The sequence below is a fragment of the Zootoca vivipara genome, chromosome 17 (assembly GCF_963506605.1).
Source record: "Zootoca vivipara chromosome 17, rZooViv1.1, whole genome shotgun sequence".
Lineage (NCBI taxonomy): Eukaryota > Metazoa > Chordata > Lepidosauria > Squamata > Lacertidae > Zootoca > Zootoca vivipara.
In genome coordinates this window covers 32060187-32087379 of record NC_083292.1, presented here as the reverse complement: position 1 = coordinate 32087379, position 27193 = coordinate 32060187, and the positions used below count along the sequence as shown (strand labels likewise).

Here is a 27193-nt window from a genome sequence, read left to right as displayed (position 1 = left end):
CCAATAACGCGAGATGAGCGCCGCAACCCCAGAGTCGGTCACGACTGGACCTAATGGTCAGGGGTCCTTTAAGGGTCACCCAGTGAGCAGAATGGGCGAGTGGGGATTTGAACCCTGATCTCTCCTGGGTCCTTGTCCGACACTCTAACCAATACCCCAAAATGTCTCTACTCCCCCCCCCCGAGCATCAGCCCCACAACCCCTTCCCCCAAATAGAAGTGAGACAAACACCATTTTGGTTAAATTTTTTTAGTAAATTTATTCACAAAAAAAGTTTCAACCTCTTCATTTTTCTCGTCATCTATGTACAAACCCATCATTATATATACAAAGTCACATAGTCGTTTAAAATCAGTAGTGGCTGCCACAGTCAGACTGAGGGGTAAGCGCATGTTATTTCCCCTGAGGGCTTGGGGGGGGGGCAAGCGGACGGATAATGGAGGCTCTGTGCATTCTTCCTCCCCCCCACACACATCCTTTCACAAGCTCTCTCACACACACTCACACATTCTCTCTCTCTTTCTCTGCCAGGCCTTGCCCTGCAACCTCTTCGCTCACATCCCGCCTTAAGACCTGGTGATTTTTATTTTAAAAAAAGAACAAATGAGGAAAAAAATAAAATAAAAAGGAAACCTGGGTACATATATGGAGAAGTGGATGACCCGGGTCACTCGTAGAAACAAACCCCACACAGTGTCGTTTGTTTTTTTATTGGTTTTTTTGTCGTCGTCGCTTTTTTTAAATGATTTTTTTAAAAGACCCAAGCACCAGTCTCTATGAGGTAAGAGGGCCAAAAGTGCTGGGTTCCAATACTATTACTGCTTCTTCCAGTGCATGTCGTCCAGCTCATAGAAAAGGACGTAGCCCTCACTGGACGGGACCTGGTTCTCACTGATGGGAGACACCCTGCAAGAGGGGGGGCGGGGAGAGAGAGAGAGGGAGAGAGAGAGGGAGAGAAAGGATGGCACATTAGCAGAGAAACCTTACTTGCTATGATGTACTGAATTGAGCAGATTGGAATGCAAGAGGTGGATCCACAAAGGGCGCTGATGAAATCTGAAAGTCTGCCCCTGCTCCCATCATCCTTGCCCATTGCCCACATCTGCTGGGGCTCATAGGGAGCTGCAGTTAGAGGGCGGCAGGTTCCCCACATCTGCCTTACATGAAACTGGGCCTCTTAAGATGAACTTCAGAGTTGGTCACATGGGAGACGGCAGCCTTTACAGTGTGCTTGTTCTAGGAAGTTAATACCAGCACTTTGAATTTAGTCTAGAAACCAGTAAATTACCAAAGGTGATGGTGTTGCTTATAATCTGATCTCCTCCAAGTGTCAAATAAGCAATTGGATTTTGAACGAACTGGAAATTTGGGGTCGCCTGTACTGCCGCCACTCCCTGCCCAGTACTTTTGTAAACTTCCATGTGTGTAGAGCAGGGGACCCCAAACTAAGGCCCGGGGGCCAGATGCGGCCCAATCACCTCCTAAATCCGACCCTCGGGGGGTCCGGGAATCAGCATGTTTTTACATGAGTAGAATGTGTCCTTTTATTTAAAATGCATCTCTGGGTTATTTGTGGGGCCTGCCTCGTGTTTTTACATGAGTAGAATGTGTCCTTTTAAAATGCATCTCTGGGTTATTTGTGGGGCATAGGAATTCGTTCATATTTTTTTTCAAAATATAGTCTGGCCCCCCACAAGGGACAGTGGACCGGCCCCCTGCTGAAAAAGTTTGCTGACGCCTGGTGTAGAGGATACTAAATAAAATTAATAACCACTGCCAAGTGTACAGAAGAAAGCCAAAGTCACAGGTTTTTATCAATCCAAGTGTCAGGTTCTCCTTTTATTTCTCTGTAGCCATTTTGATTTTGCGACGATACATGAGCTATGCTAGATGAAATCTTAGAAAGCACTGTGACGGCCAAAGAAGACTCCGAGAAGTTGGAGGGCAGGGCACCAGTGTCCAGCATCCCATAATGAGCAGGAGAGAATTATATTGTGCAAAAGAGTGGAATAAATTGTGCCAGTGAGGAAAACCAGAGAAATGGTTGCTCTCACTCCTGCTCAGAGCCAGCTAATTAAAACAATGAACTTTAGTCAGTCATGCCTGTTGAATTCAATGGGACTGCTCTACGTTGGCTACAACCCTCTTGCTGTTGTTAGCACTGGTTGCAAAACTGAGCTGTTCACATTGCAGAATTTGGGATCCCTGGGTATAGAACTCCAACGTATTTCTAGGGCAGCCGGGTTTGAATGGTTTTGCAGTTAGCTGCAAGGCTGGAGCAGCATGGCCTGCTTTAAACCCTTGCCAAGCAGGACACACATTAGGAACAGGTGTCTTAAGCTACTTAATTAGCACAGCTATCTAATTATATTAGCATCGTGGCCCAGAGCAGCCACAGGATTTATGGTGCAAGGAAGCAGGCCACAGGCAGGAAGGGTTCAGGAAGTGACTTCTGACCCATAAAAGAGCCGGCCTGGGTGAGCGCCACAATCCCACAGCGGGTGCGGAATCACAGAATTGTAGTGTTGGAAAATGCTGACACAGGGTGCAGTTTTCAGCTTCCTGCCCCTCTCGGTTTGATTGAAGAACAAAAAAAGGACATTTCCTTTCAAAACAGTTGAAAGTGTGTGTGTGAAACCTCAACAAGTGCGGCTGAATGAGTGTGGGAGAGGATCTGCCTTGCAGAAGGTCCCAGGTTCAATCCCTGGCATCTCTAGGTAGGGCTGTGAGAGACAGACCCCTGCCTGAAACCCTGGAGGGCTGCTGCCAGTCAGAGCAGGCAGCACTGAGCTAGGTGAACCAACGGTCTGATTCAATGCAAGGCAGCTTCCTATACAGTATATCCTAGGTTCCTTTTTTGGGAGGATGGGTCACAGCTCAGTGCATGTTTTACATGCACAAGGTTCCAGGTTCAATCCTTTGCATCCACCCCCAGGGAGGCCCTGGAGAGAACACTTGTCTGACTCCATAGTAGACAGGCATGGCAATATTGAGCGATCTGGACCAACGGTCTTACTTCCTATCTCCCTATGAGATGCATGGAAGAGACCTTCAGTGTCTGGGGAATTCTCCTCCCCAGAATTACTCAACAAGAAAATTACACATTTTGAACCCAGGTTGCAGAATTTGGATCGCCTGACCAGCATCATTTGGCTACAAAACCCTGGAGAGTGTTTACACCCTCGCTTTTGATCTAGGAAAGCTTCCTTAGAACTAGACTAGAGCCAGTGCAGTGGAGATTTGGAAAGGAAAGGAAAGCCATTGTCTTCTCTTTGCTTACCGGGAGTCGTTGTAAACCCGCCAGCCAGACTGGTCCTTGCAGAAGGCTGTGTAGTGGCCGTAGTGGACGCTGCCAGAATGATTGCACAGGGCATAGAGGTTGTACACAGGGGTGCCTGGAACAGGGAGAGAGAACAGGAGGCGCTCAGACTTCCCCTTCTCCGGCAGGCAGGCCCCGAGATGGCAAAGGAGGGATTGGCCCAGACTCAGCACGCCAACTCACCGGCCTTTTCGCTGGCAAACTCTTTCAGGTTGAGCTGCTGGAGGGGGAAATCCACAAACACGGAGCATTTCTTAATGGAGTAACGGGTGGTGGAGAACCGGTTCAGGTCTGGGATAGGGTGAGTTAAAGAATTTTGTTTATTCAAAATTGATACCCTGCTTTTCACCGTCTAGTTCTCAAAGTGGTTGACGATGATGCAAAAAACACAGGAACCAATATAACTGGCTGCAACTTGAAGTACTCAAGCTTGCTCCCCCCCCATCCTTTCTTCCTCATGTGTCATGTCCTTTAAGAATGTGAGCCATTTTTGTAAGCTGCTCTGAAAACCGTTTTGGCTAGAGGCGGCGTAAATGCTGTAAATGAATGATTAATAAAAAATAAGGTAAACTTATCCTTCCAATTCTACACCTGATGGCAGGTGTGCATCTAAGTGAATCTCACGGGTTTAGCCTGCTTTTAAAGCGCCATCCTTATATGTTTGTGCTGAGTGTAGAAATTGCTATTGTTGCTTGTAGTTTACTGAGTTGGCAATTCTTTGGGGATTTCAACTTGACATTTTTCTGTACACCGCTTTGGTAACCTGTGGTTGCAATGTGGTTTCTACACCTGCAGATAAAATACAAGCAGAATACTTTGGGCGATCTCTCGCCAGCTGCAGCCCTGACTGGTTCCTAATTCTTGGAGGAAGTTGGGGCGGGGGAGAATGCAGAAAGGATACGTAGCACAAGGATGCGGGGAAAGCGCTGGATGGTCAACTTCTTGGTGCTTCGGGTCCTCTGCCGGCATTTGTCACACACCTGCTCAGAGAGAGAGAGAGGGAGGGAGGGAGGGAAGGAGGGAGGGAGGGAGGGGGAAGAAAGAAGAAGATAATATGTTTATACTTCATTTTATTTCTGTAAAAGCTTTTATAAACCACTGGAGATCTTTTTATTTAAAAACCTCTCAAACAGTGAGACAATTGCCATTTAAACAAAAAGACATCACAAACTCAATAAAACAGGCGCTACTGCTAATGACATCACCCACATGGCAGAAAAGCACAATGAACTTACTGGTGCGTTTTCAGAATCCAGCTCCTCCTCCTTGGTGAAGAGGCTGAAGCAGTCTAGCAGAGATACCTTCCCACCGGTGAAGCCTTTCTGTGAAATCAGGGCAAGGGTTTGGTTGGAAAGATCATCTTTACCATCACCCTATCCATTAGGCTGAATGTTCGAGGAGGCTTACACACATCAGTGCTCACATGGAAAAACAAAAGCAGGGATGAAGATCTCCACTTCTGGCAGTCCCTCTGCCCCACTGCCAGGCCAGCAAGCGCCAAAATTTACCCAGAAACTGGGTGCAGGAACCTCTCCTCCCCCAGCTCAGTCTACCTCCCCTGCTCAAAGGGATGTCAAGTCCCCTTGCTCAGATGAGAGGTGGCCAAACCCACTCCGTGTTTTCCTTCGTGCTGCTTCTGAGCCACTGCAAAATTATAGGGAGGGCCCACAGTCCAGTAGTTTGCTGGAAAAACACGGGGGGGGGGGCTTTGAAAGCCCTATGGTTCAATTTGAAGCCCTGACAACCGGGGCTTCAAAAGGAAGCATTGCCTGATGTCAGTGTAGCACCAGGGGACTGACAGGTAGGCGGCCCATTTCCGACAAACACAAAATGACAACCAGGAATCTTAATTTTAAAATCACCACCTTTTCTTTTTTTAAAAAAAACCCCTCTCTTGAAGTGGTTCACAGCAGCAATTGGGAAGCTGTGGCCCTCCAGAGCTCAAAGGACTCCGACTCCCATCATCCCCAGCCAGTATAAACAGTCATCAGGGATGATGGAAACTGGAGTTCAGCAACATATGGAAAGTCACAACTTCCCTACTCCTGGCTTACAGGACAGGGGGAAAACCCCAATACTTAAACCAGCTAACCAGTTAAAAGAGAAAACACTCCAGAGGATTCCCAGATTAACTCTCCAGTTAAAAAAGATCCCTAGCAGCAAAGGTATTGGGGAGGGGGGGAGAGACTGCTCTCAAGCTGCTACCAGTCATATTATTGGACAGTTCTGAGCTAGCCAGGCTAGCCATCTGACTTGCTGTATGGAAGTTTCATCAGTCACTTAACAGCATCTGCCCCGAAGCCTGCCGTGACGACACCAGGAGCCTACCTTTGGGATAGGCAGGGAGAGGTCACAGAAAACTTCAAACGTGGTCGACCGGTAGCCACACGCTTGACACTTGAGGCAGCTTTTCAATTGGCCAACAAAGAGATCTAGCAGAGAGAGAGAGAGAGAGAGAGAGAGAGAGAGAGAGAGAGAGAGAGAGATGCTTCTGTTACTGTGTGGGCCAGCTTGCAAACAGCGCTTGACTTGCACATTCTGCTACAGCTCATGCATTCTGGCTCCAAGGGAGCATTTCAAGCTGATATAGATGGAATCGAAAGCACCCTGTAGGAGTTGCACACTGGCATTGGCATTTGGGTCTATCCTCAAGTGGCCCTCGTGTTCCGGTGTGACCAGGTGGGTGATTCTTAGACTGGCTTAGTCCCAGGCAAATCATTTCGACCTTATGGCTCGGCTCAGACCATCCCCATGCTGTAGGGCAGGGATGGGGGAAACCTGCGGCCCTGCAGAGATTGCCAGACTCCATCTCCCATCAGTCCCATCAGCTAACTGTCAGGGATGATGAGAGCTGGCAGCCCAAGGTCGTGCAAGAAGCAACACCTGCTCACCTACTATCTTGCTGTCTTCTCGCTCCAGGTAGCGCTTCCACATCTGGTTGGCTTGTTCGTCATCACTGGGGGGTGAGGAGGAAAGAAACCCAAGAGGAGAGTGTGAGCAACATGAGCAGGTAGTGGAAGAGGGTTGGATGGAGGTGGGGCATTGGTGACTGGGGCAGAGAATAGGAGGAAGCAGAGCCCACCAGCAAAATTATTATTATTTCAATTCAGCAACATCAGTATCAATGCATCACTGCAGAAGAATGAAAGCCAAAACAGGCCTCTGATGAGCTTACAATCCCAGGAACAGATGGTGAACTGGAGGCCCATCAACCCCTGAACTTTGGAAGCTCAGTGGCAGCAAATTGATAGCTGGCATGGGGGTAAGAGACTGAGCTAGGAATCTGTAAGTTCCTGGTTCAAATCTTAACCTCACTAGATGGTCTTTGGCAAGCCAGTCTCAGACTCCATCTGAAACGTGGGTGTGACAATACCAGTCCAGATAGGGCCGTTGTAAAAATTACCCGAGAATGTCTGCAATGTCACTTGAAAACTGGAGCGCTACATAACGGCTAGATATTATTATTAAGTAAGCAACAACCGGTCACCGCAGGCAAGATTTCATCAAACACCTCCTCCACATACACATGCTTTCCAAGCAAGGCAATTCTCACATCCAAGCTCTGCACTGAGCAATGGAGATGCAAGTATGAATCAGGCCTCAAGCGGTGGCCACAGCTAGAAAGACTAGAAACCCAGCCTCCAGCATTTATGTGCTCAAACACACACTGAGCGCTGCTAGTAGTTCAGCTACACTGGGAAGTTGGACCCAACTGTTCACCACATTAGCCCAGGTGGGTCAGAAATACCCTGCACTGGGAAAGGCCACTGGACCAGGAAGACACGTGTCAAGGAAAGATGAGCCCATTTTAAGAACATAAGAGAAGCCCTGCAGGATCAGACCCGAAGGCCCATCAAGTCCTGCTCTCGCAGGAGCTGACCAGATCCCTTGGGAAGCCTGCAGCACTCAGTTGCAATTCCCAGCAACTGCCTCTGATGGTGGAGGGAGAACACAGACACTGTGGCAAGCCACCATTGAGAGCCTTCTCCTCTATGAACTTGCCTAATTTTCCTTTAAAGCCATCAAAGTTTCTGGCCACCACTCGCCTTGTGGGAGTGAGTTCCACTGTTTAACTCTCTGTGGTGCGTGAAGGACTTTCTTTTGTCTGTCCTGAATCTTCCAACATTCAGCTTCCTTGGGCAGCCCTTTCTGGCATCATCTCCTCTCTCTTCTGAGGGGGTGTTTAGGGGAGGGGGCCATAAAGCAGTAGCAGAGCCTGCGCTTTGCATACAGCAGTTCCAGGTCCAATTCCAAGGATCTCCAGTCATGGAAAAGACTCCTGGAATCATCCCAGGCAAGCTTTTCCACCTGCCTTGCCCCCTAACTGGGACTCTTATAAGGAGGAGCCGCTGCTTAAAGATTTGATCTTGCTCTCAATTTTGTGTGTGTGTGGGGGGGAATGTTCTTTGCCTCTTTGGCAGGAAATTCAAAAAAGTCAGTTTTCAAACACTCTTCAAATGTTAATTATTTTGAATTTTTGTCATTTGTGTTGGCGTTTGTGTGTCTATTCTCTTGTGAGCTGACTTGGGGGGTCTCTTTTGGCTGAAAAGCGGCATATAAACAAACAGTAACAAAACGTAAGAGCTTTTAGATAGCAGGGTTGCCAAAAACCTGAGGCTGTGGAGAGCCACTATCAGCAGACAATGCAGTCAAGTTGCATCACATGCAAGGGTTTAGTTCCAGGTGTTGCATATATATGTGAAAACCATGCATAGCCAAAATTACTTTTCATTTGGCTGCTGCTGGTGGGGAAGTCCCAAGGGGAGGCCTCCCCCATGTTTCTGCTGCCTCCCCTCACTCCTCCATGTGAAAGTGAGCAGCAGAAGGGAGGAGGAGGAGGGAGGTGAGCAGAGACAGAGACAGAGACAGAGACAGAGAGAGAGAGAGAGATGGAGGCAGAAGAAAAAGGCTGGAATGGAGCCACAGCTGGGCATGTAAAGCTGAATATGTGTAAGTAAAATGCCCGGATGATGCAATTTGACTGTACTGTGATAGATGACCTGGAATACAGCAACTTAACACATTCAGGGAGGAACCATAGCCATGTGGTAGACATAGCTGCCAAGTCTCCCATATTCCCCGGGAAACCCCCATTTTTCCAGCTATTCCCAGCTGAAAAAACGGATTTTTTTGTTTTTCCCCGGTTTATTCTAGCGCGGTTGCCATTTTGGAACTGGGTGGAGCATGCTCAGAAGCGACTCTTGATGCAGCTCTGCCCAGTTCCAAAATGGCTGCAGTGCGACTTCTGGCGCGGCGGCCATTTTGGAACTGGGCAAAGCAGCATCAAAAGTCACTTCTGAGCATGCTCCGCCCAGTTCCAAAATGGCGGCAGTGCTACTTCCGGTCCGATCCCTTATTTCTCCGACAGGAACTTGGCAGGTATGGTGGTAGACTAGGCATCCCCAAACTGCAGCCCTCCAGATGTTTTGACCTACAACTCCCATGATTCCTAGCTAACAGGACCAGTGGTCGGGGAAGATGGGAACTGTAGTCCAAAACATCTGGAGGGCTGAAGTTTGGGGGTGCCTGTGGTAGAGCACCTGCCTCGCAAGCCAAAGGTCTCAGGTTCAATCCCTTTAAAAAATATATTGGGGTACAGGGCTGGAGAAACAGAAGCATGTTCTGATTTGTGGTATAGAGCAGTTTCCTCTGTACAGCTCACAAGACGGCACCACATTTTCTGCCCAGGTGAGCTGCACTCACCTCAAGGTGTCCGTGTCCTCTAGTACTGAGGGCCGCTTGGCATCAGAGAGGATGCTGAGAGTCTTGCGCCCTTTCCTATTAATCTCCACATGCAACCGATCCATGAGAAATTTTAAGAACTCCTGAGCGTCCTGCTGGCTAGAAAAGGAAGAAAAGCAGAAGCGTTGGGCGGGCGGGGGTGGGGGGAATATTGGGGTGGGTAAGAAATGTGCAACCGCACTGGGGCAGGGATAAGGCAATGGGCCTCCCAACTTCCCTCACCTGTATCCTGTGAAGGATGGCACGTATTTCTGAAAGACGGCTTTGAAGCGGCTGGGGTTGGCGGCCTCCGTGGAATCGGGGTGCCATAAAGTGGCAATGACATCTGCAAAGGCTGGAGAATGAAGAGCCACAAAAAGAAAAATAAAGGAGTTGTTCCCTTTCTCCTTCTCCTCATTTCTACAACATTTTTACACTGGAAGAAAAACACTCAGCAAACTTAGTTTTGCTTCCTCTTCCTTGAAACATGGCAAAGATGCTACCATTCCTGGCTTTGTCTTACAAATGAGGAATTGGGGCTTGGAGTTAGGTAAGTGGCTTGTTCAAGGCCACACAAGGAAGGCTGTGGCAGAGGCAGAACTCATATACCTACAGGTAGATGCTCTCCCTCCCAACAGGACAGGCCCAAAGATACTGCCAGTGGAAAACTACCAAGGGGGTCAGAAGAGGGCCTGAAGCAATGGAAAAAACATGTGCAAACACAATACAATATCAACGCCCACTCCCTTAGGCGTGACGTTCACAATCCTCTCCCTGTCCCACCATTCCACCCCCCACCTCAAAATTGTGGATCCTGGGCAGTCTGTCTCCCAATATTTATTTAGGTGTAATACGTTTGCAAGCTGAAGGCCAGAGACGGTGGCCTATGAATAGCTCGCAGGTGAGAAAGGGACAGGACAGGACAGTGCTGGAATTAGGTCCTCTAATTATATAATAATTTGTTCAAGGCAGAGGTACTTATATAATAGTGGTCAACCGGGATTGGATTAAGTCCCTCCAGAGACCAATTTAGATTGCTGGCTCACTACAAGGATCCTTTTTAGCTGAAGCTCGTTCAGACAGTGATCTGGTTACATAACCGACTCTGCCGACAGGAGGAAAAACAACAACAGAAAAAGCAGGGCAGGGTCTTTCCGCTTCCCCCCTTTACCTTCAGTCAGCTCCTGCTGGGTCCGCAGAGCGCTGGGCTGTTCCTGCCGGAATTCCCGACGGAGGCAGTAGTCCCGCAGGGACTTGGTGCTACTCAGGCACTGAAGCACAGCATTCATGAAGCACTGGAGGAGGGAGATACAATGGGGGTATCATCATGGCCTGCGGCATTCCCATTCCCCAAAAGGGATGGTGTGTAGACACAACAGGATGCAGCTACCTGAAAGATCACCTGCCCCTGTATAGTCCCAGGAGAACCTTTAAATCAGCTGGGAAAATTCTACTTGCAACACAGCACCCTGCAGAACATCACAGGGCGGGGACTTGAAAACGGGACTACCCCTGTATTACAGAATGCTGTTACTTAGTCTTTGCCATCAATTTCAACGGGTCTACTCGGAGCAAAAACAAGTTGAATGAACCCCCCCCCCCAATTGGGGTGTATCCAATGTTGGTCCAACTCAGAGGAAAAATACCACTAACATGGCAGAGGAGGGAGGGGAGATTTAGTTTTGTTTCATTTAGTTAGTTTGTTACAGAGGTTCTGCCAATGGTTGTTTGCTGACTGAGGGAAGTATAATTGTGTGGTGCAGTTGTATCAACATACCGTATTTTTTTATCTATAAGACGCCCCTGTGTACAAGTCTTTTTGGGGACTCGGGTTTAAGAAAATGGGAGGAGATGGTCCACAGTTGAGGTTTTTTTGTGTGTGTGGAGGGTTGTCCTAAGTTGTTCAGCCTTTTTTGGAGCGGATTGCCCACACTTTTTGAGGTTTTTTTGGGGCGGGGGCCCAAAAATTAATCACCCGCCAGCAACCACCATTCAACTGTCCACTTGCCGCAGCAGCACCCTATCAGCAGCAGCCCTCGCTGCATACACAAATCAACATCCCTATCGCCGATTAAACATTCCTGCTCGCGGCAACAACCAATCGCCAGTACACTCTCAGCACTATCCGTGTATAAGACGCCCCATAAACTCTGACATTATTTTTTTTGGAAAAACAAATTGTCTTATGCATGGATAAATACGATACTTTACTCAACAGGTAACTTCCTCTGCTGATGTATTTCCTTATTCTTGAAAACACAGTAAGAAATATTTCAAAAACCAACACGCCTAATTTAGGTCCATTAATTTCAATGGATCTACTCTGAATAGGATTTGCATTGGATGCAACCCATTGTTTTTATGTTGCACACTGTTTAGTGAATAATACAGTCGTACCTTGGAAGTCGAAAAGAATCCGTTCTGGAAGTCTGTTCGACTTCCCAAACATCCGGAAACCAAAGTACGGCTTCTGATTGGCTGCAGGAAGCTCCTGCAGCCAATCAGAAGCCGCGGAAGCCCCGTCGGATGTTTGGCTTCCAAAAATAGTTTGCAAACCGGAACAGTCACTTCCGGGTTTGTGGCGTTTGGGAGCCAAAATGTTTGACTTGCATGGTGTTTGGGATCCAAGGTACGACTGCGATTAAAAAAAGCTGTTTTTAAATGCCTTTAAATAAATAAAACCTTGCTGGAGCAAAGAAGGCCTGGGGTGAATCAGTGCCTGGACAGGAGGAGGAACAACAACTGTGAACTGCACATCAGCTACCTAGTGCTCCAGTGCAGAATGCAATAAAACACCCATATTCCTAGCCAGCAATCCTGACTTCAATTTCATGCTCTCCCCTTTTCCCCTACCGGTGGTGGTGGGAAACAGGAGTGTGCTGCCATTTTGGAGAAGGGCGCAGTTCCCGAGCAACCAACCACAGCATATGCTCTTAGTTATGCTGGGGTTGGCACAGCTGCTGGGAGGGGTGTCATTCTTGCTAGGCAGCCACAACTTCCAGATGGGGATCAAGGGTAAGGAATGGGGACTGAAGCGGCAGGGTTGCAAGTTGGCTTCAGGCAGCCCCTAAAATCCCACCAACTGAGTTTCCAAAGATGCTGGGTCCTGCGTCCAATTTTGGTACTTGGTGCAGAACATTTGTGGAGCATACCACCCAACCTCACCTCCCTCAGCAACACCTGGATGCCGAATTCCAAACCTGTTTTCTGCACTCGGCACAGAGCAGTTGTGCATAATATGCACACCTCATACAAGCTGAAAGATCACAATCATCTGCAGTGGGGAACCTCCAGGCTGATCCTGGCCTACCAGGTTGTCAAATGTGTCCTCTGAAACTGGAGTTTTAAAGCGCAGCCGGGGCAGTTTGCAAAAGGGCTTTCAAACAGCCCCATGCTGCGCTTTGAAGTCCCTACAGTCAGGGCTTCAAAGCACTGCATTGCAAGATGCCACTGCGGAACTAGGTGATTGGCAGGTGGGCAACCTCACCCACCTGTCAAATGTGGCCCTCCAGGGGTGGGGAAGATGCAGATCTCACCCACCAACCTAGAAAAGGTTTGTCACCTTTGCTTTAAAAAACACACACACACAAGAACTCGATAAGAGACATCACTTCTGCTGCTCTCATTGTGGCAAGACTGACACGGCTACCTCACCTCCTACCAAGTTCAACTTCTCAATGCCGGTTATTTTAAGGCATCTTTTGAATAACAAAAATTGCACATTGTTGGGGCCTTTCAAAAGAAACCTTTGTGACAAGTCCCTCATGCAGGGGGGGGGGGAGTTCTCTTTACCTGGGGCTGGGGAGGCTAAGCGCCCACTTCTTACCGTGTTGCCAAGGTTGCGGAGACCTATGTGCCCAGAGCCCAGCAGGAGAGTGTGATGCGTCTGAAAAAAACAAAAACAACAGGCAGAGTGAACGAGAGAGACAGACAGAGAGGGAGGGATGGTTTTGCGTGTTGTGACAGCGGGAATAATAAGATTGGCTCGTCTTATGTCTCCACATGCAGGGTGGACAGATACACCCGTACTTAAGTACACATACAGAGTGAGCATCCCAACCCAAAGACTGGCACAGGTCTCTTTTGTGGCATTGCCAGAGCTCCCCAAACACCAGCATGCATGACTTCTCTCAATGGCCTAGGGGTCGTTCCATTGCCGTTTCTGGCCAAGCTGCCTTTTGCAGGCTTCTCAAATCAATCCACCTCTCCCTTCCAGCTGCGGAGGAGTTCCAGCTCCTGTACCTAGCCATCCTGAGCAGAGAAGGAGTGAGCAAATCACAGCGGCTCTAAAGCAGGTTAACTTGAGCGGTAACCGCTGAGGATTTAAATACATGCAATTATATTGTGCGACTTGCCGTGACAGGAAGGAAATCTTAACACAATTGAGAGGTTTGGAGGGGGGAGGCACCCTTAGGGCATTTTTCTAAGACTGTAGCCAAGAAGTTCTGAAACAGGAGCTGCATGCCCCCAAACCAGTCCAGATACCAATCTTTCCTTAGCTCCAGGGGGAGGGAATCAGGCACCCTTCAGATGTTTTTGGAATCAGACGTTGTTGGAGTCCAACTCCCTAACCTTGGTCCTGCTGTCTGGGGCTGATGGGAGGCGGCTGGGCAACACCCAGAGGACCCAATAGGCTCCACACAAACTGGCCGTGCCTTTCTAGGGCTTCAGAGTCTTTTCTGCTTAAAGATGCCAGGGACTGAACCTTCTGCAGGCTGAGGAAGGGCTTGATCAACTGAACTATGGTCCTTTTCCAATGTAAGAGAACTGTATGAGGCGTATGAAGCTGTTGTTGTATACTCTGAAGGGGGACACCGTGGCCCTGCAGATGTTGCTGGGCGTGGCTGATGGGAGTCCAGCAACATCTGGAATTGGAGTTCAGCAGCCCCACAGATCCTGTCAACCCCTTCTTTAGACCATTGGCCCTTGACAGGAAGGTTGTGCCCTGATCTACAGCCACTTCACCCCAGCGGCATCACTAACTGGTCACTTTACTCATTTTCCTCTTTTTTCGTGGTGGAGGGGAGGAAGAGCAGGAGATCAGGGAGACCAACTGCAAAAGAAGACCAAGCCTCTTCATTTTTAAACAGCTGTGCGGTGCAATAAAAGCAGGCCTGCATCTGTACTGGAATGGTGTTTTTAAGACGTTCAAATTGCTTTCTTGCTTGTGTGTTTTCCACTCTGGACAACTTTGGGAGGAAAAAAGTGGGGTATGAATTTAGTAATATACTGTAGAAGGAAATTGCAGCACATGCAGGTTTCTCTCACAGGGTAGCTGCTCCAATAAAAACCTCTTTCACACAGCTATTAAAAATGTCCTCTCCTCTTTTTGCAGTGGGTGGAAGAGAAGGGGGAAAACATCTTATCAGAAAAATTATAACTGGGTCCCTAGTCGCTGGCTGGAATTAAAGGCAACTACTGGGTCAGAAACAAATAATTCAACGAGTGCTGCTCTCATCCACTATGAAATCAAGGAAAATCATTCTCCAAGCTCATCTCAGTTGGAGCCTTGGCCCAGAGGCCCAAACTCCCTGCTCCCCAAATTCTCCCAGCAAACAGCAGGGTGTTTTCATAGTCAAGTTTCTTAACCACCCTACATTACAATGAAAACTGCCCCACATGGAACAGAATAGTATAAATCCAGCCAAAGAAGTAAAAAGGTAAAAGGTAAAGGATATGGAGAAAGAGGCTCGCTGCACCTCTGTACAATAAAGCCACACAATGAAGCCGTATCAGACACTATCAACTTAGTGGCAGCAATGGGGATAGATTGGGGGGGGGTGTTACCTCACTGGTCATCAGCAGCAGCCCCATCACCGCCGTGTGGACCACTGACTCAGAGATGTCTGCCGCTCGGCCATGAAGCTCACGCTTGGTGACCAACGTGCGGTGCAGCTTCCGGGGCAGCTCCACCAGAGTGGCCCCCTGGAGCCCCGGCATGGCTCCCCCACAGCCCGTTCCCGCTTGAAGAGCCGGCGAGAAAGAGGCGCAGCCCTCGTCCTGCGCGGCGCCAAGTGGGGAAAGGGACTGCCGGGCCCTCCCTCGTGTCCCTATAAGCCAGCAGCTCATTAGCTGATCCGATTTCCCCTGGCTATTCCTGGCTCCTCCTGGAGGCTCATCTCGGCGGGATTAATTAGCAGGAAGAGCTACTTTGGGGAACAGCAATGCTTTCGGAGAACTGCGGAGCCAGGGAGGGAACGGCGCGGCAAAATAAAAACACAACCAAAGCAAATATACACAGCTCAGGGTGACCAGGGTTACGGCTAGCTGCCTCCCCGAGAGGCCCCTGCAGGGTCCTCGAGAAAAGCCCCGAGACCCAGCGGGCAACTGCCTCGGGCGACGTCGCAGTGGGCCAACCCACCTTGGCACAGTGGGACCCTCCCCAAAAGCTACCTCGAACAGGGCAAGTTGGACAGTTACACAGACCTATAAAAATTGTGCAAGAGAATCCTTGCCCCAGGGAATTAATTAGCCATTACAACTCTGGAAGATGTCAGCACCTGAGTCGACCAGAGTCACTAGCGGGAGGAACCGGGTGCAGATAGTGAGCTAGGAGCTGGGCGTGGACATTTTACCCCCAAATCGGTCCAAGTTCAGCAAAAGGGCTGCCAGCTTGGAACAGTGGTGGAGGAAAATGGGCACATTTGAAAATGTGCCTTCCCCTAAGCCACCCCCCACCCCAATAAAAGACCGTCCCTGCACTCACAGAAAAGATTTAGGGGAGACATCTGCTAACTCTATACATTTTGTTCCATGCATCTGTTTCTATGGAAACAAATGTGATTTTCGATAGGCTATCACCAAAGAAAAGTCTTCTTTCCCTCCCTCCCATCTGCCTCCTGCTTTCAAGTGTTGAAGAGGCCACAAGGAGGCATCTCCTGAGATGTCTCCAACAGGGGCAGCTGGACCAGTGGAGGCAGCTTGAAATACAGTGCAGAGGCTGCTCCTTAAGACAACATTTGTCCACAGAAAGCTTCATTGATTTTCACCATGCAATAAAAAGAAAGGAAAAAAACCCACATGTGTGTGGGTGACAGCACACTGAACAGCCATCACCCCTTGGGGAAGGGCCGTAGCTCAATGGGAAAAGCACCTGCCTTGCAAAAGGTCCCAGGTTCAATCCCGGCAGCATCACCAGGTGGGACTGGGAGGGAACCCTGCCTGAAATCCTGGAGTCAGTGTACGCAATAATGAGCAGCTAGGGGGACCAATGGTCTGACTCAGGAGAAAGCAGCTTCTAATGCCCTCCTCTCTGTCTGGACCACTGTTGAGAGTGAAGAGGGCTGCAGCTGAGTGGCAGAGTATCTGCCTAGCATGCAGAAGGTTGTAGGCTCAATCTCTGGCCTCTCCATGTAGACCTGGGGATGTCAACTGCCTGAAACCCTCAAGAGTGAGTTCAGATAAAACTAAACTAATGACTCTGTATACAGAGGCTTCCTAAGTTTCTCACTGCCACCCGAACAAAACCAAAAGCGCCTTGCTGTAAGAAGCCATGCCTGTGCTGTCTCACTTTCTAGCAGCTGGCATGTGGTGGGAGTCAGGCCAGAACTCCACCCTCCTGCCTTCGGGAACCTGATCCATGCTGGCCATCTGCCAGTATTTACAGGACTGTAAGTACCGTAATTGATATGAAGGATACAGAGGCAGCCTTCCTATGAGGCAAAGGGGAAAGCAAACAGCTAGGGGTAGCTCTATAGGAACCCATTCAATGATTATTATTCTTTTGAAGGGATAGTTCAGTGGCGTAGAGCGTCTGCTTTTACACACAGGGATGGAAAATCCCAAAGAGCTGCTGCCAGTTACTGCGGACAATATTGAACTAGAGAGACCACTATTCTGCCTTAGTGGTATAAGGGAAGTTCACATGTCACAAATCTAAACCAGGCAAACTACCACAAGTTCCCCTAAACTTCCTTTGGTGGTGACTTCCTGCGAATTCTCAAAGAAGGATCTCTGTCTGACTCGCCGAAGCACAACCTGCAAGGTTCCATGGCCGATAAACCCACTAATGCAGCTGAGCCACTTAAAACCAGCTTAACGACTACGGTGCTCCCCCCCCAAGACTCACCCCCAAGGAATGCTGGGAACTCTTGTGGCTGTCTATTCTGTTAGAGATACTTAGCCGCCTGCCAAGAAGATTCCTGCGTGTGTGCATGTCTGCCTGGGAGGAACATGAAACAAAGCAGTTAAAAACTAGCGGGAGTGGATAGCGTAAACATCAAGTGAAATCCAACAAGTGTGAATTTCTGCTCATGCAACCCTTTGGGGCAATTATTTTTTGGGGGGTGGGGTGGGGATGCACCAGGTGAGGAGAGAAAGAAGTCCCGGTGTGCAAGCAGAGGTTGAGTTGGCTCATGCTGGGGCACCCACAAACAGGTTATGAAGGCAACAGCCTGTCCCCAGCCAGGATGGCCAATGGTCAGGGAGGGTGGAAGCTGGAGCTCAGTAGCATTTGGAGGGTCACAGGTTACACCAATCCTGCTGTAAGACAAACCAAAATGGCGACTGTGACTCCACTTCACGGCAATGTACTCCCCACAGTGCCACAAAAGTTACGGCTTTTAAATGTGCTTCTTGGGGCAGGGGGGTCATTGTTTCATTTTGGTTTTAACCATCTATTTTGTGGTTTTATCCTGTAATTTTATCTAATGAACTGCCCTGACATCTTTGGATTAAGGGTGGAATATAAACTGAATAAATACTAAGTAGCCCACACTTCGTTTTCTAAACACTAGCTTGCTAAGAGGCTGATCCTCCATGTCTAGTATGGAAACCCAGGACACCGGATTCTTAGCAGCTGGGGAGGAAGGAGAAAGCATTCTGCAAAGCATTTTGGCTGAGGAAGGACAAAGGTGAGGTGTGCAGGACAGAAGAGGAATCCAGGACCCTTCTGCCACAGGGAATTCCTTCACGCCTACAACTCCCAGGCAACTGCTTAAATGCAGAGCTGCCCTAAGTGAATCTACACGTGAAGAGAAGTTACTTTCTTCAGTCTGCCCCCAGATCTACTGCCAATCAGTTTCCTAGACAGCCCTGGATTCTAAGGTTAAGAAAGTTACTTCTATCTACTTTCTTCACACTGTGTACCCTATTGTAAAGCATGGGGCCCTCCATTCCCCCGAAAAGGATAATTGCTGGGCACCCCTCGCCAGTCCTTACAGCAGTGGCCTTCTCCTCCAGCCTGCTTGGAACAGGGCCCTTGCTCTGGGGTGGGCTGGTGGATACCGGGACGTCTTGGGAGTGAGCGTATTCCGTGGCCTGCGGGTCGAGGGCGCGAGTCCTGGGGCAGCCCTCCGTGCGGACAGACAGCAGCGTGGGCGATGGTCTCCCATCTGCCCCGGGGGTGACGTTGACTCTCCGCAGAGATGAGCTCCTCTTCAGGGCCAGGGCACCCAGGCCATGTTTGTGGCTGCACGATGGGCTGCGGTCCCGGAGAGCAAGCCGGTTCAACATGGCGCTCAGCTGCTCCTCCCCGCGGCTGCTGGACTGGCTCAGGTCGCCGATACTAATCGACTTGGAGCGCAGCAGGTTTCCGTTCCGGCGGTCCGAGTCAGGCCCGCCCAGGAGGACGCCGGGTGGCATGGTGAAGGAGGCGCTGCCGGAGATGGTGCCAGCCTGAGGGCAGCCAGGCACCTTGAGGGCGTGGTCTGCCTTGACGGGGCCGCGGCGGGAGGCAGAGGCGCGCAGTGTGTCGCTGCGCTTGGAGGCCCGGCCTCGGTCGAGCTCCAGCTTCTTGCCCCTGTCATCGAGCGGGCTCGGCCTGGGCGGCAACGGGCGCAGTTTGGACGCCACGGAAAGTCCGTTGGAGGAGGCGGAGGAGGAGCAGCCACGGTGCTCTTGGCTCGGGGTTCGGTGTCCGTTGGGGAGCTTGGAAGTGGCTTTCGGCTGAGAGGTGATGACCGACTGCTCTCTCGCCCGGCTCATGCGGTGCTCAGAGGCTTGCGGCATTGCGGAGAGGAGATAGAGGAGAGCCCTGGGGAGAAAAGCAACAAAAGCAGGAAGTGGGGAAATGGTCAGGTCTGTTTCTTCACATTACGTTTTTGAAATACAGTGGTACCTTGGTTTACAAACTTAATCCGTTCCGGAAGTCCATTCTTAAACCAAAGCATTCTGAAACCAAGGCGTGCTTTCCCACAGCAGCGGGGGACTCAATTTACAAATGGAACACACTCAACAGGAAGCGGAACATGTTCTGCTTCCAAGGCAAAGTTCACAAACCAAAACATCTACTTTCAGGTTTGCAGTGTTCTTAATCCAAGTTGTTCATAAACTAAGCTGTTCTTAAACCAAGGTACCACTGTATGATTGTTGGCTGTGCATTCGGATACCTAAGATATCATAACCAAATTTGGCATAATGGTTCTTCCAGAGCTCAAGGACCAGGCTTTCGTCTACGTTTGGATATAGCTGGGCATCATTTGGAATCCAGATGGCAGACTGAACCTTTCAGAGCTGCACTGTTTTTTTGGTTCCTTATCATTCCAGAGCAATGCCAAATATGAGGCTGCTGGGCTGGAGCCAACTGAGAAATAAATAGCTATTACTAATTTGTCCATTGACTTAAGTGCATCTGCTCTGAGTAGGATTTAGCTGGAAAGAATCAAAATAAAAAAATTCCTTCCAGTAGCACCTTAGAGACCAACTAAGTTTGTCATTGATAGGAGCTTTCGTGTGCATCCACACTTCTTCAGATACACTGAAACAGAAGTTTCACCATATATAAGGGTCTGGTGACTTATGTTTCAGTGTATCTGAAGAAGTGTGCATGCACACGAAAGCTCATACCAGTGACGAACTTAGTTGGTCTCTAAGGTGCTACAGGAAGGATTTTTTTTATTTTGTTTCGACCACGGTAGACCAACACGGCTACCTACCCGTAACTGGATAGAATCAGTTGCAGTATTAACAACTTTATATACCACTTAACTTTCAGAATAGGCTTCTGTGCTTTTTACCATGTATAAAGGAAACAAAACACTGAAGGAGAAACATTAATAATTAAACTACACAATCACCTTACAATATAGACATCCTTAAGTGAAATACACATTAAAACAATGCTGCAATTAAACCAGGAGACTGTGGGAAAAGGTCACTTCAGAGGACTGAGCACACAGATTCCTGGTAAGTCCCAGTTTCCAATTTAATAAAAGCATGGAATTTTTTTAGCCCCTCAAAACAGGCACTCATCAGAACTGGGCAGCACAAAGCCAAGCAGCACAAGGCCCCCAGCCCAGCAAGCTAGAAACACACCTCTCAAAAAGTGCTAGACTCTCACCCCCTCCGGCCCCTGGCTCACACCTCACAGAGGTGGCTGACCGCAGGAGGGCTCCTCTTGGCAGATGCCCTGCAAGACAAAAAAAGGGCAAAGGGAAATTGGTAAAATTCTCCGCCTTTACTCAGAGATGCTCCCCACAGCCAGATTCCAGGATAGGTGGTCCCAATGGAAAGGGAAGCGCTTCCCTGCATCTCAGGGGGAACCGAGGCCACATCTTAACTTCAATTCCTCAGAAACAAGGGTGAGCATAGTCTGTAAACACCATGCAGGATTCAGCTCAGCTTCTGGCTTCCTGAGAACCTCGACTTTATTTCTGAGATACAGGTTTAATAGTTCTCGTCATTCCAAGGAGGGAGTGAAAGGGGCTCTGGAGGTGCGCAGATTGTCAAAACCTTGGAAGCCAAAGCCTAAGGCCACCTGGCTGGGAGTACCTGTAACATAATGGGCATTTCCTTCACATTTTTATTCATTTGCTTAGACTTTTTATTTAGCTCTCCATTATATCATCTCTATGCAGCATACACAAATCTCAATACAATGACATCAAAACCCAATTAAAATTATAAAATCAGAAATTAAATTAAAATGCCTGCTGGATATTTTTTTTTAAAAAACCCAATTCAGAAGGCACAGAAGCTCAACAGGGAGGGGGCCTGTCAGACCTTGGCTAGAAGAAGGTTCCATAATACTGGGCCCACATTACCAAACGCTACCGGTACATATCTGAGCCATGGGGGGAAACTAACACTAACAGTGATTCCCCTGAATACCTCTGTGATCGGGCAGGAATACAAAGAGAGGTGGACCCTGAGGTGTCCAAGTTGTTAAGAGCCTTGAACCTGGCCCAGTATGGCCAGCCAGTGCAAGCTTTTGACCACCAGAGATTCTGTGGCCCTTCCATCAGCAAAAGGGAGCATGGCCAATGGTCAGGGATGAGGGGGGTGGTTGTTCTGCAAAATCAGGAAGGCCATAATGTACCTCAGGAATGAGGAGGCTAAGTCACAAAGAGGTGTGCAGAGAGGTACCCGCCTGCAAGGAGTTTTCAATCCAAAACAGACAACAGGGGTAACAAAGAAGGGAGGAGAAATTGTGGGCAGACGCAGTTACATCGGCCTAAAACTTGGTTAAAGCTGGAAAGAAGAATTCAGGAGGTAAAATCCCTTTAAAAGGATTAATTTTGAGAATGATTTGAAGGAAGGGAGAGAGGTGGCACCATGTACATATTTAGGGGGGAGTTCCAAGCATCAAGAGCAGCAAGGGGGAATAGGTAGCATCACTGCTCACTCACATTTGCATCTAAATTATTTCATGAATTAAGCTTCATGTGCCTCTACTTACCTAAATGAGACATTTTATTCCAATAACCAGGACACCTAAAGGTTGACCAAAAAATCACAAACACTCCATAGGACGGGGGGGGGGGGTCAGGCATTTTTCTCAGCCCAAGGGCCACATTCTCTCATGGGGTGCCTTCCAGGGGCCACATGCCAGGGTCAGGGCCGAGTCAGTGGTAAACTGAGCAATGGGTGCAACTCTTACTTTGTATAGTAGGCCACACAAAGGTCACAAATCTTTCCATCCTGGCAAGTCAGAGGCAACCTGGCCCAGTCAGAGAAGCCTGAAGGGCCACATTCGGCCCCCAGTCCCAAAGTTCTGCCACAGTGGTATCAGCCAAACAGCTTTAGGGCATTGTGTAGTTATATGACTTTAGGTGGTATTGCAAGGCATTTACACGCATTCGTGAAGGACCGATCTATGAATGGGTAGCAGCCACAAAAGCTAGTGGAGTTCAGAGGCCGTATACCTCTGAATACCAGCTGCTGAAGGAGTGAAGAACAGGAAAGGGCTATTGCCTCCTTGCACAGCTTGCGAGCTTCAAAGAGCTGTTGGCTAGCCACTCTCCATCAGAGCTCTTCCGAGGTTCTTTCCTCTGCTACCATTGGCCAAAGGGAATTTCTTCTGCATTCTTGGCACAATTCTTTTGGAAATCACAATTCTTTGGAAATCAAAACTCAAGGAGGTCTTTACAGGGGCAACAAGATTAAGAGCGACATATTTAAAAACATGGGGAAACCAATTTTCTGTGCCAAATTCAAGAGGCCTGGTTAAGCAGAACTATGGGAGTTACATGAATTATGCAGACTTGAGGAACGAAATAAGCAGCAGAGGGCTGGTGCCTTCATGCTCCGATTGTGGAGCACCTGGCACATCACTAGGAAATGCTGAGAAAAGGAGGCAACACGTCGACCTTGTGCAAAAAGTAACTGTTTTAATTGTAGTTAACCATAAATCAGACAGTGATCCAGGGTAATCATCTGTTTCGGTTAATGCTTCTTCAGTTTTATAACTAGTACTTGCATGTACTCTGCGGAACAGGGGTCATACTCATATGTATGGGTATGTATGGAGGGGTTATATATGAGTAAGACCCCTGTTCCACAGAGTACACACAAGTACTAGTTATAAAACTGAAGAAGCATTAACCGAAACAGATGATTACCCTGGATCACTGTCTGATTTATGGTTAACTACAATTAAAACAGTTACTTTTTGCCCAAGAACTGGTCGACGTGTTGCCTCCTTTTCTCAGCATTTTGACTTTAATTTGCAACACAGGGGTTGTTTTATCAACATCACTAGGAAAGGCAGGATACTGGACTCAAAGATGAGAGCTGCAGTCCAACAACATCTGGAGGTCACAAGGTTCCCCCCCCCCCAATCCCAGCTTTAGTGCAATCCACCAGGGCTCTTCTTATGGGAGACAGAGCTATGCCCACTGAGACCTAAAGAGCCACACAGGAAACAGGCTGGGACACACGAATTGCACGCAATCACAGAATAGGGGATCAAAGTAAAGAGCTAGCCTTCAGAAAAACCTTCCCTTTTTTGCAAAGTAAGACTTGAAAGCAAGCAGGGGAAGAGAAGATTCTGTAACCGGTATAGTTATTTGTCACTACACAGCAGAAGCAAGAGAAAGTAGATGAAAAAAGAATATGCAAATGTATTATCAGCATCATTTCTCCCATGGTTATAGAAAATAGCTTTTCTCGGCACACAGAATTTCAACGCATTCTCATTTACTTATATTCAGAGAGTCCCATTTATATAAATGACACTGAAGAAGCCTGAGTGGTCCTTTGCTTATATTCTAAAATATTCATAGGGCCACAGAGGAAAGAGGAATGAATAGAGACAGGGACAGGAGATGCCAGAAGGTGTAGGTCCCTCAGAAGGTGGTTGGATGGCCATCTAATTATGCTTTAGTTGAGATTCCTGCATTGCAGTGGGTTGGACTAGATGACACCCGGGGTCCCTTCCAACTCTACAATTCTATGATTCTATGAAAAGCAAAATAAGAACATAAGAAGAGTCTGCTGGATCAGGCCAACACCTAGTCAAGCATCTTGTTCTTGCAGTGGGAAACCCACAAGCAGGCTTCAAGCACAAGAGCACTCCCCTTTGGTTAGGGCATTGTTATCTTATTTACATACACAAAAATCCCAGAGTTTTCTTTATTATCAGCCGGTCTACATCTCTGCCCCCCTCCCCTGCGACATAACTGGAATCCAACTCTTAGCATGGCCAATGGCCAGGGAAGATGGGAGTTGGAGACTAACATCTGGAGGATCACAGATGTGATCCTTGAGGACAACCACCACTGGCCCTAATATCTTCCCTTTGCTCTATTATTGCTTCTATTGCTCTATTGCTCTATTATTGCTTCTTTTCACTGTGGCTAAAATGGAAAGCAAGACATCCCCTGGGAGTCCCAAAGCTTCATTGACATGCAAAACATTATTGGGAGAGATGGAGCACGCCCACCAATGTCAGGCAAAGGTCCAGTTCTCTGGTACAAACTTTGTCCAACCAGGTCCCTCCAGAAAGCTTCCATCATCCAGGGCTAAAGCAGCAACAATCTTCCCATCATGTTTGTCCTCAGCATTGGGGAATTCAAAGGTAGTCTCAACCTGTACATCAGGGATGGGGTATCTGTGGCACTCCAGATGCTGCTGGGCTTGAATTTCCATCCGCCCCAGCAAGCATGGACAATGATCAGGGATGATGTAAGTTGTAGTCTAATGACATGGGGGGGGGGGGCTAACAGGTTCTCCACCTCTACTGGATATGGAAGTTCAACAGCCTTCTCCCCTCCCCTGTTTGAAGCCATGGCACCTGGTGGCCTCCACCTCACCATTAAAAAAAATTAAAATCCTTCAAATCTTTACTACTGCCGTATCTTGCGGCAGCAAAGAGCTCTATCCTTTCTGTGAATTTGACCAAATCTTCAGAAACACCATAAAGCCAGATAATGACACTGCCGTACACCATTTAAATACTAGGTTTTTATCCAACTTCTACTCAGAGTAGATTCATTGAAATGGAAGTGAATTAGCCATGCCTATTAATTTCTATGGGTAGGACTAGCCCTGGATACAACCCAACAATATATATTTTAAACACATCTATTATCCTCCACAAATCCATCTTCTGATTTGGGGTACATCTTCCCATTTAAAAAGACAGTCCATACCTTCCCTATTTTAAAACCTGTATTATCATCATTAGCAAAGCACCTAAAATTCTCTAAGCACTGTTTGTAAATTAAAGGATAAGACAATATCTGCCCACAAGCTCACAATCCAACAGACACAATGTGAAAGGAAAATGGAATGAGGAGGGAAGAGGAAAACCAAGGACTGGAGCAGCTGATCCTCCACTGGCAGATAGATGAAGTTGGTTTCGCCCTCACCACAATGTCCTTCTCAAGAGGCAGCCTCCTAGTAGCCCTTGTCTAAGGTAAAGGTAAAGGGACCCCTGACCATTAGGTCCAGTCGTGACCGACTCTGGGGTTGCGCGCTCATCTCGCATTATTGGCCGAGGGAGCCGGCGTATAGCTTCCAGGTCATGTGGCCAGCATGACAAAGCCGCTTCTGGCAAACCAGAGCAGCACATGGAAACGCCGTTTACCTTCCCGCTGTAGCGGTTCCTATTTATCTACTTGCATTTTGACGTGCTTTCGAACTGCTAGGTTGGCAGGAGCTGGGACCAAGCAACGGGCGCTCACCCCGTCACAGGGATTCGAACCGCCGACCTTCTGGTCAGCAAGCCCTAGGCTCAGTGGTTTAACCACAACGCCACCTGGGTCCCTACAGCCCTTGTCTATGCATCCCATAAAACAGTAGTCATAAACCTTTTCACTCCCAGGACCCACTTTCAACCCTTCCATACATTTCGGGACCCATTCCCTAATATTTTTTACCGTGTGTCTGCATGATGTTCATGTTCCTGCTGCAACCCACCTTGGAACAAGCAGTGACCCACCAGCGGGGTCCCCGAACCCACCAGCTGAAGACCAGTGCCATAAAAAACATACTGACACCCAGAACAACGCCCCCCCAATTGTTTTACTTCCAAGCCACACTTCAGACCCACTTACTCCATAGAGGTTGGGGGTCTTCCTGCTGTCACCAAGAGCCCACCCCCCAACTCCTAGGCGGCACAGCCTCATCTGCCGACCTCTAGAGCCCTCCTCCATTCTCAGTTCAGAGCCCCCATGAGAAGCCCATTCCCCACCCCCTTCACCGAGGACCCTGGGGAGAGAAGTGCCCCCCCCCGCAAAAAAATAAAAACCACAAACCCCCACCCCACCCCACCCCGTCAAGACTCACCCCACATATTATTATGCCGCGATTACATAATAATGTCAAATTGTGCTCCCTGTCCTCCGCCTCCCCTCGAGTTATACAGGCACAGCTTTGTGCATGTCGCCTGCGCTAGACACCATCTAGGCAGGTGGGCCTTACCTATGTCGCGTTGTGCCCCCCATGCAGATCCACAGCCGGCCCCACGACTCAAATAAGGAGAGGAGCCCCCACAGCATCCTTTTAAGCGAGACTTTAGATCCCCCCTCTTCTTAACCTTTCGAGCTACACGGTCCACGGCCCTCACCCCCCAGCCCTCAAACCCCACCCCGTCCCGCAACAGAACCCCGGTGCCGCAAAGGAGTTCAGGTGTGTGGGCCTCACCTCCTGCAGGACGCCATGGCAACAACAACTCCTGCAGCACGGGCCGCCATCTTTGTTCCTCCCCCCTCCCCGCCGCACTCCGCGCGTTTGCCCGGCGGGGGCCGGCTTCGCGCGGCTCCAACGCGCAGGCGCTGGCACGCCTTTCGGGCCCCGCGCGCGCAGGCGACGGACTGACGGGACCTGCGCGTGCGCAGCTCATCCTCCCTAGGCTCCTTTTGTTGCTTTGGTAGCGTCACAGTCAGCTTTTGCTTTGCCCAACTTGCCACTCTCACCTTTCCGTCGCCATGGAAGCGGCGGGAAGCGTCCCAGGAAATTTAAAGGCGCAGTAGCCTTTAAAAAAAAAAGAGGCTGGACGCTTTGTAAGCCGGATCCAGTCTATGTACAGTATTGTATAGTTCTTGGGAGTCGTTCGCTGCGATTTATTCGCAAGCTGCAAATAGATCCTATGAATGTTTATTCAGGAATAATTCACACCACTTAAGAGATTTTTGAAATATTGATCAGAATAGAAATGCTTTTAGATTTAAATTTTAAACTATATTTCAGAATGTATTTAACTATTTCCAGGCTGCTGTGTGTGTGTTTTAATGTTTATTGTTGATGTCTGCCGTCCTGAACTGCTTTGTGAGGAAGGGTGAAATATCATTTAAGAAATAAGAAATGATAATAAACAAATGGAGTTTACTTCCATGTTAAGTGTGCATAGGAATTGCAATTCTATGCACACTTACATGACAGTAAGCCCCAATGAACAGGGCAGGGCTTACTTCTGAGCAGAGAAGGGCAAGGAGTTTGTTGAGTTTGTTGTAACACTGAAGTAAACATTTTTCCTCGCAAGTAAGCATGCCT

General features: G+C 48.6%; 1 protein-coding gene across 4 annotated transcripts; it reads right to left on the bottom strand.

Annotated features, from left to right (window-relative positions):
• Positions 1–247: 247 nt before the first annotated feature.
• USP21 (ubiquitin specific peptidase 21) lies at positions 248–26412 on the bottom strand. Of its 4 annotated transcripts, none has more exons than XM_035098938.2 (15): positions 26345–26412; positions 20294–20387; positions 18200–19013; positions 17109–17201; positions 12867–12926; positions 10212–10335; positions 9284–9395; positions 9023–9160; positions 6211–6275; positions 5648–5751; positions 4555–4641; positions 4221–4299; positions 3503–3610; positions 3281–3395; positions 248–906 (listed from the first exon to the last, which is right to left on the bottom strand). In XM_035098938.2, exons 3-15 carry the CDS (start codon positions 18986–18988, stop codon positions 816–818), a joined length of 1965 nt encoding a protein of 654 aa, XP_034954829.2. In that variant the 5' UTR covers positions 18989–19013; positions 20294–20387; positions 26345–26412; the 3' UTR covers positions 248–815. The 4 variants fall into 4 exon arrangements, with proteins under 4 accessions (XP_034954829.2, XP_060125780.1, XP_034954830.2 ...); XM_060269797.1 differs by having other exon boundaries at positions 20319–20387; XM_035098939.2 differs by lacking the exon at positions 26345–26412 and adding an exon at positions 26123–26295.
• Positions 26413–27193: the final 781 nt, after the last annotated feature.

Excerpts from the sequence above, each read along its gene's own strand:
- USP21 (XM_035098938.2), bottom strand. The coding sequence starts at position 18,988 with ATGCCGCAAGCCTCTGAGCACCGCATGAGCCGGGCGAGAGAGCAGTCG. Across the intron at positions 4,300-4,554 it reads TGGATTCTGAAAACGCACCA|GTGTGTGACAAATGCCGGCA; the intron begins GTAAGTTCATTG and ends CTCTCTGAGCAG. Across the intron at positions 907-3,280 it reads CGGGTTTACAACGACTCCCG|GGTGTCTCCCATCAGTGAGA; the intron begins GTAAGCAAAGAG and ends CCCCTCTTGCAG.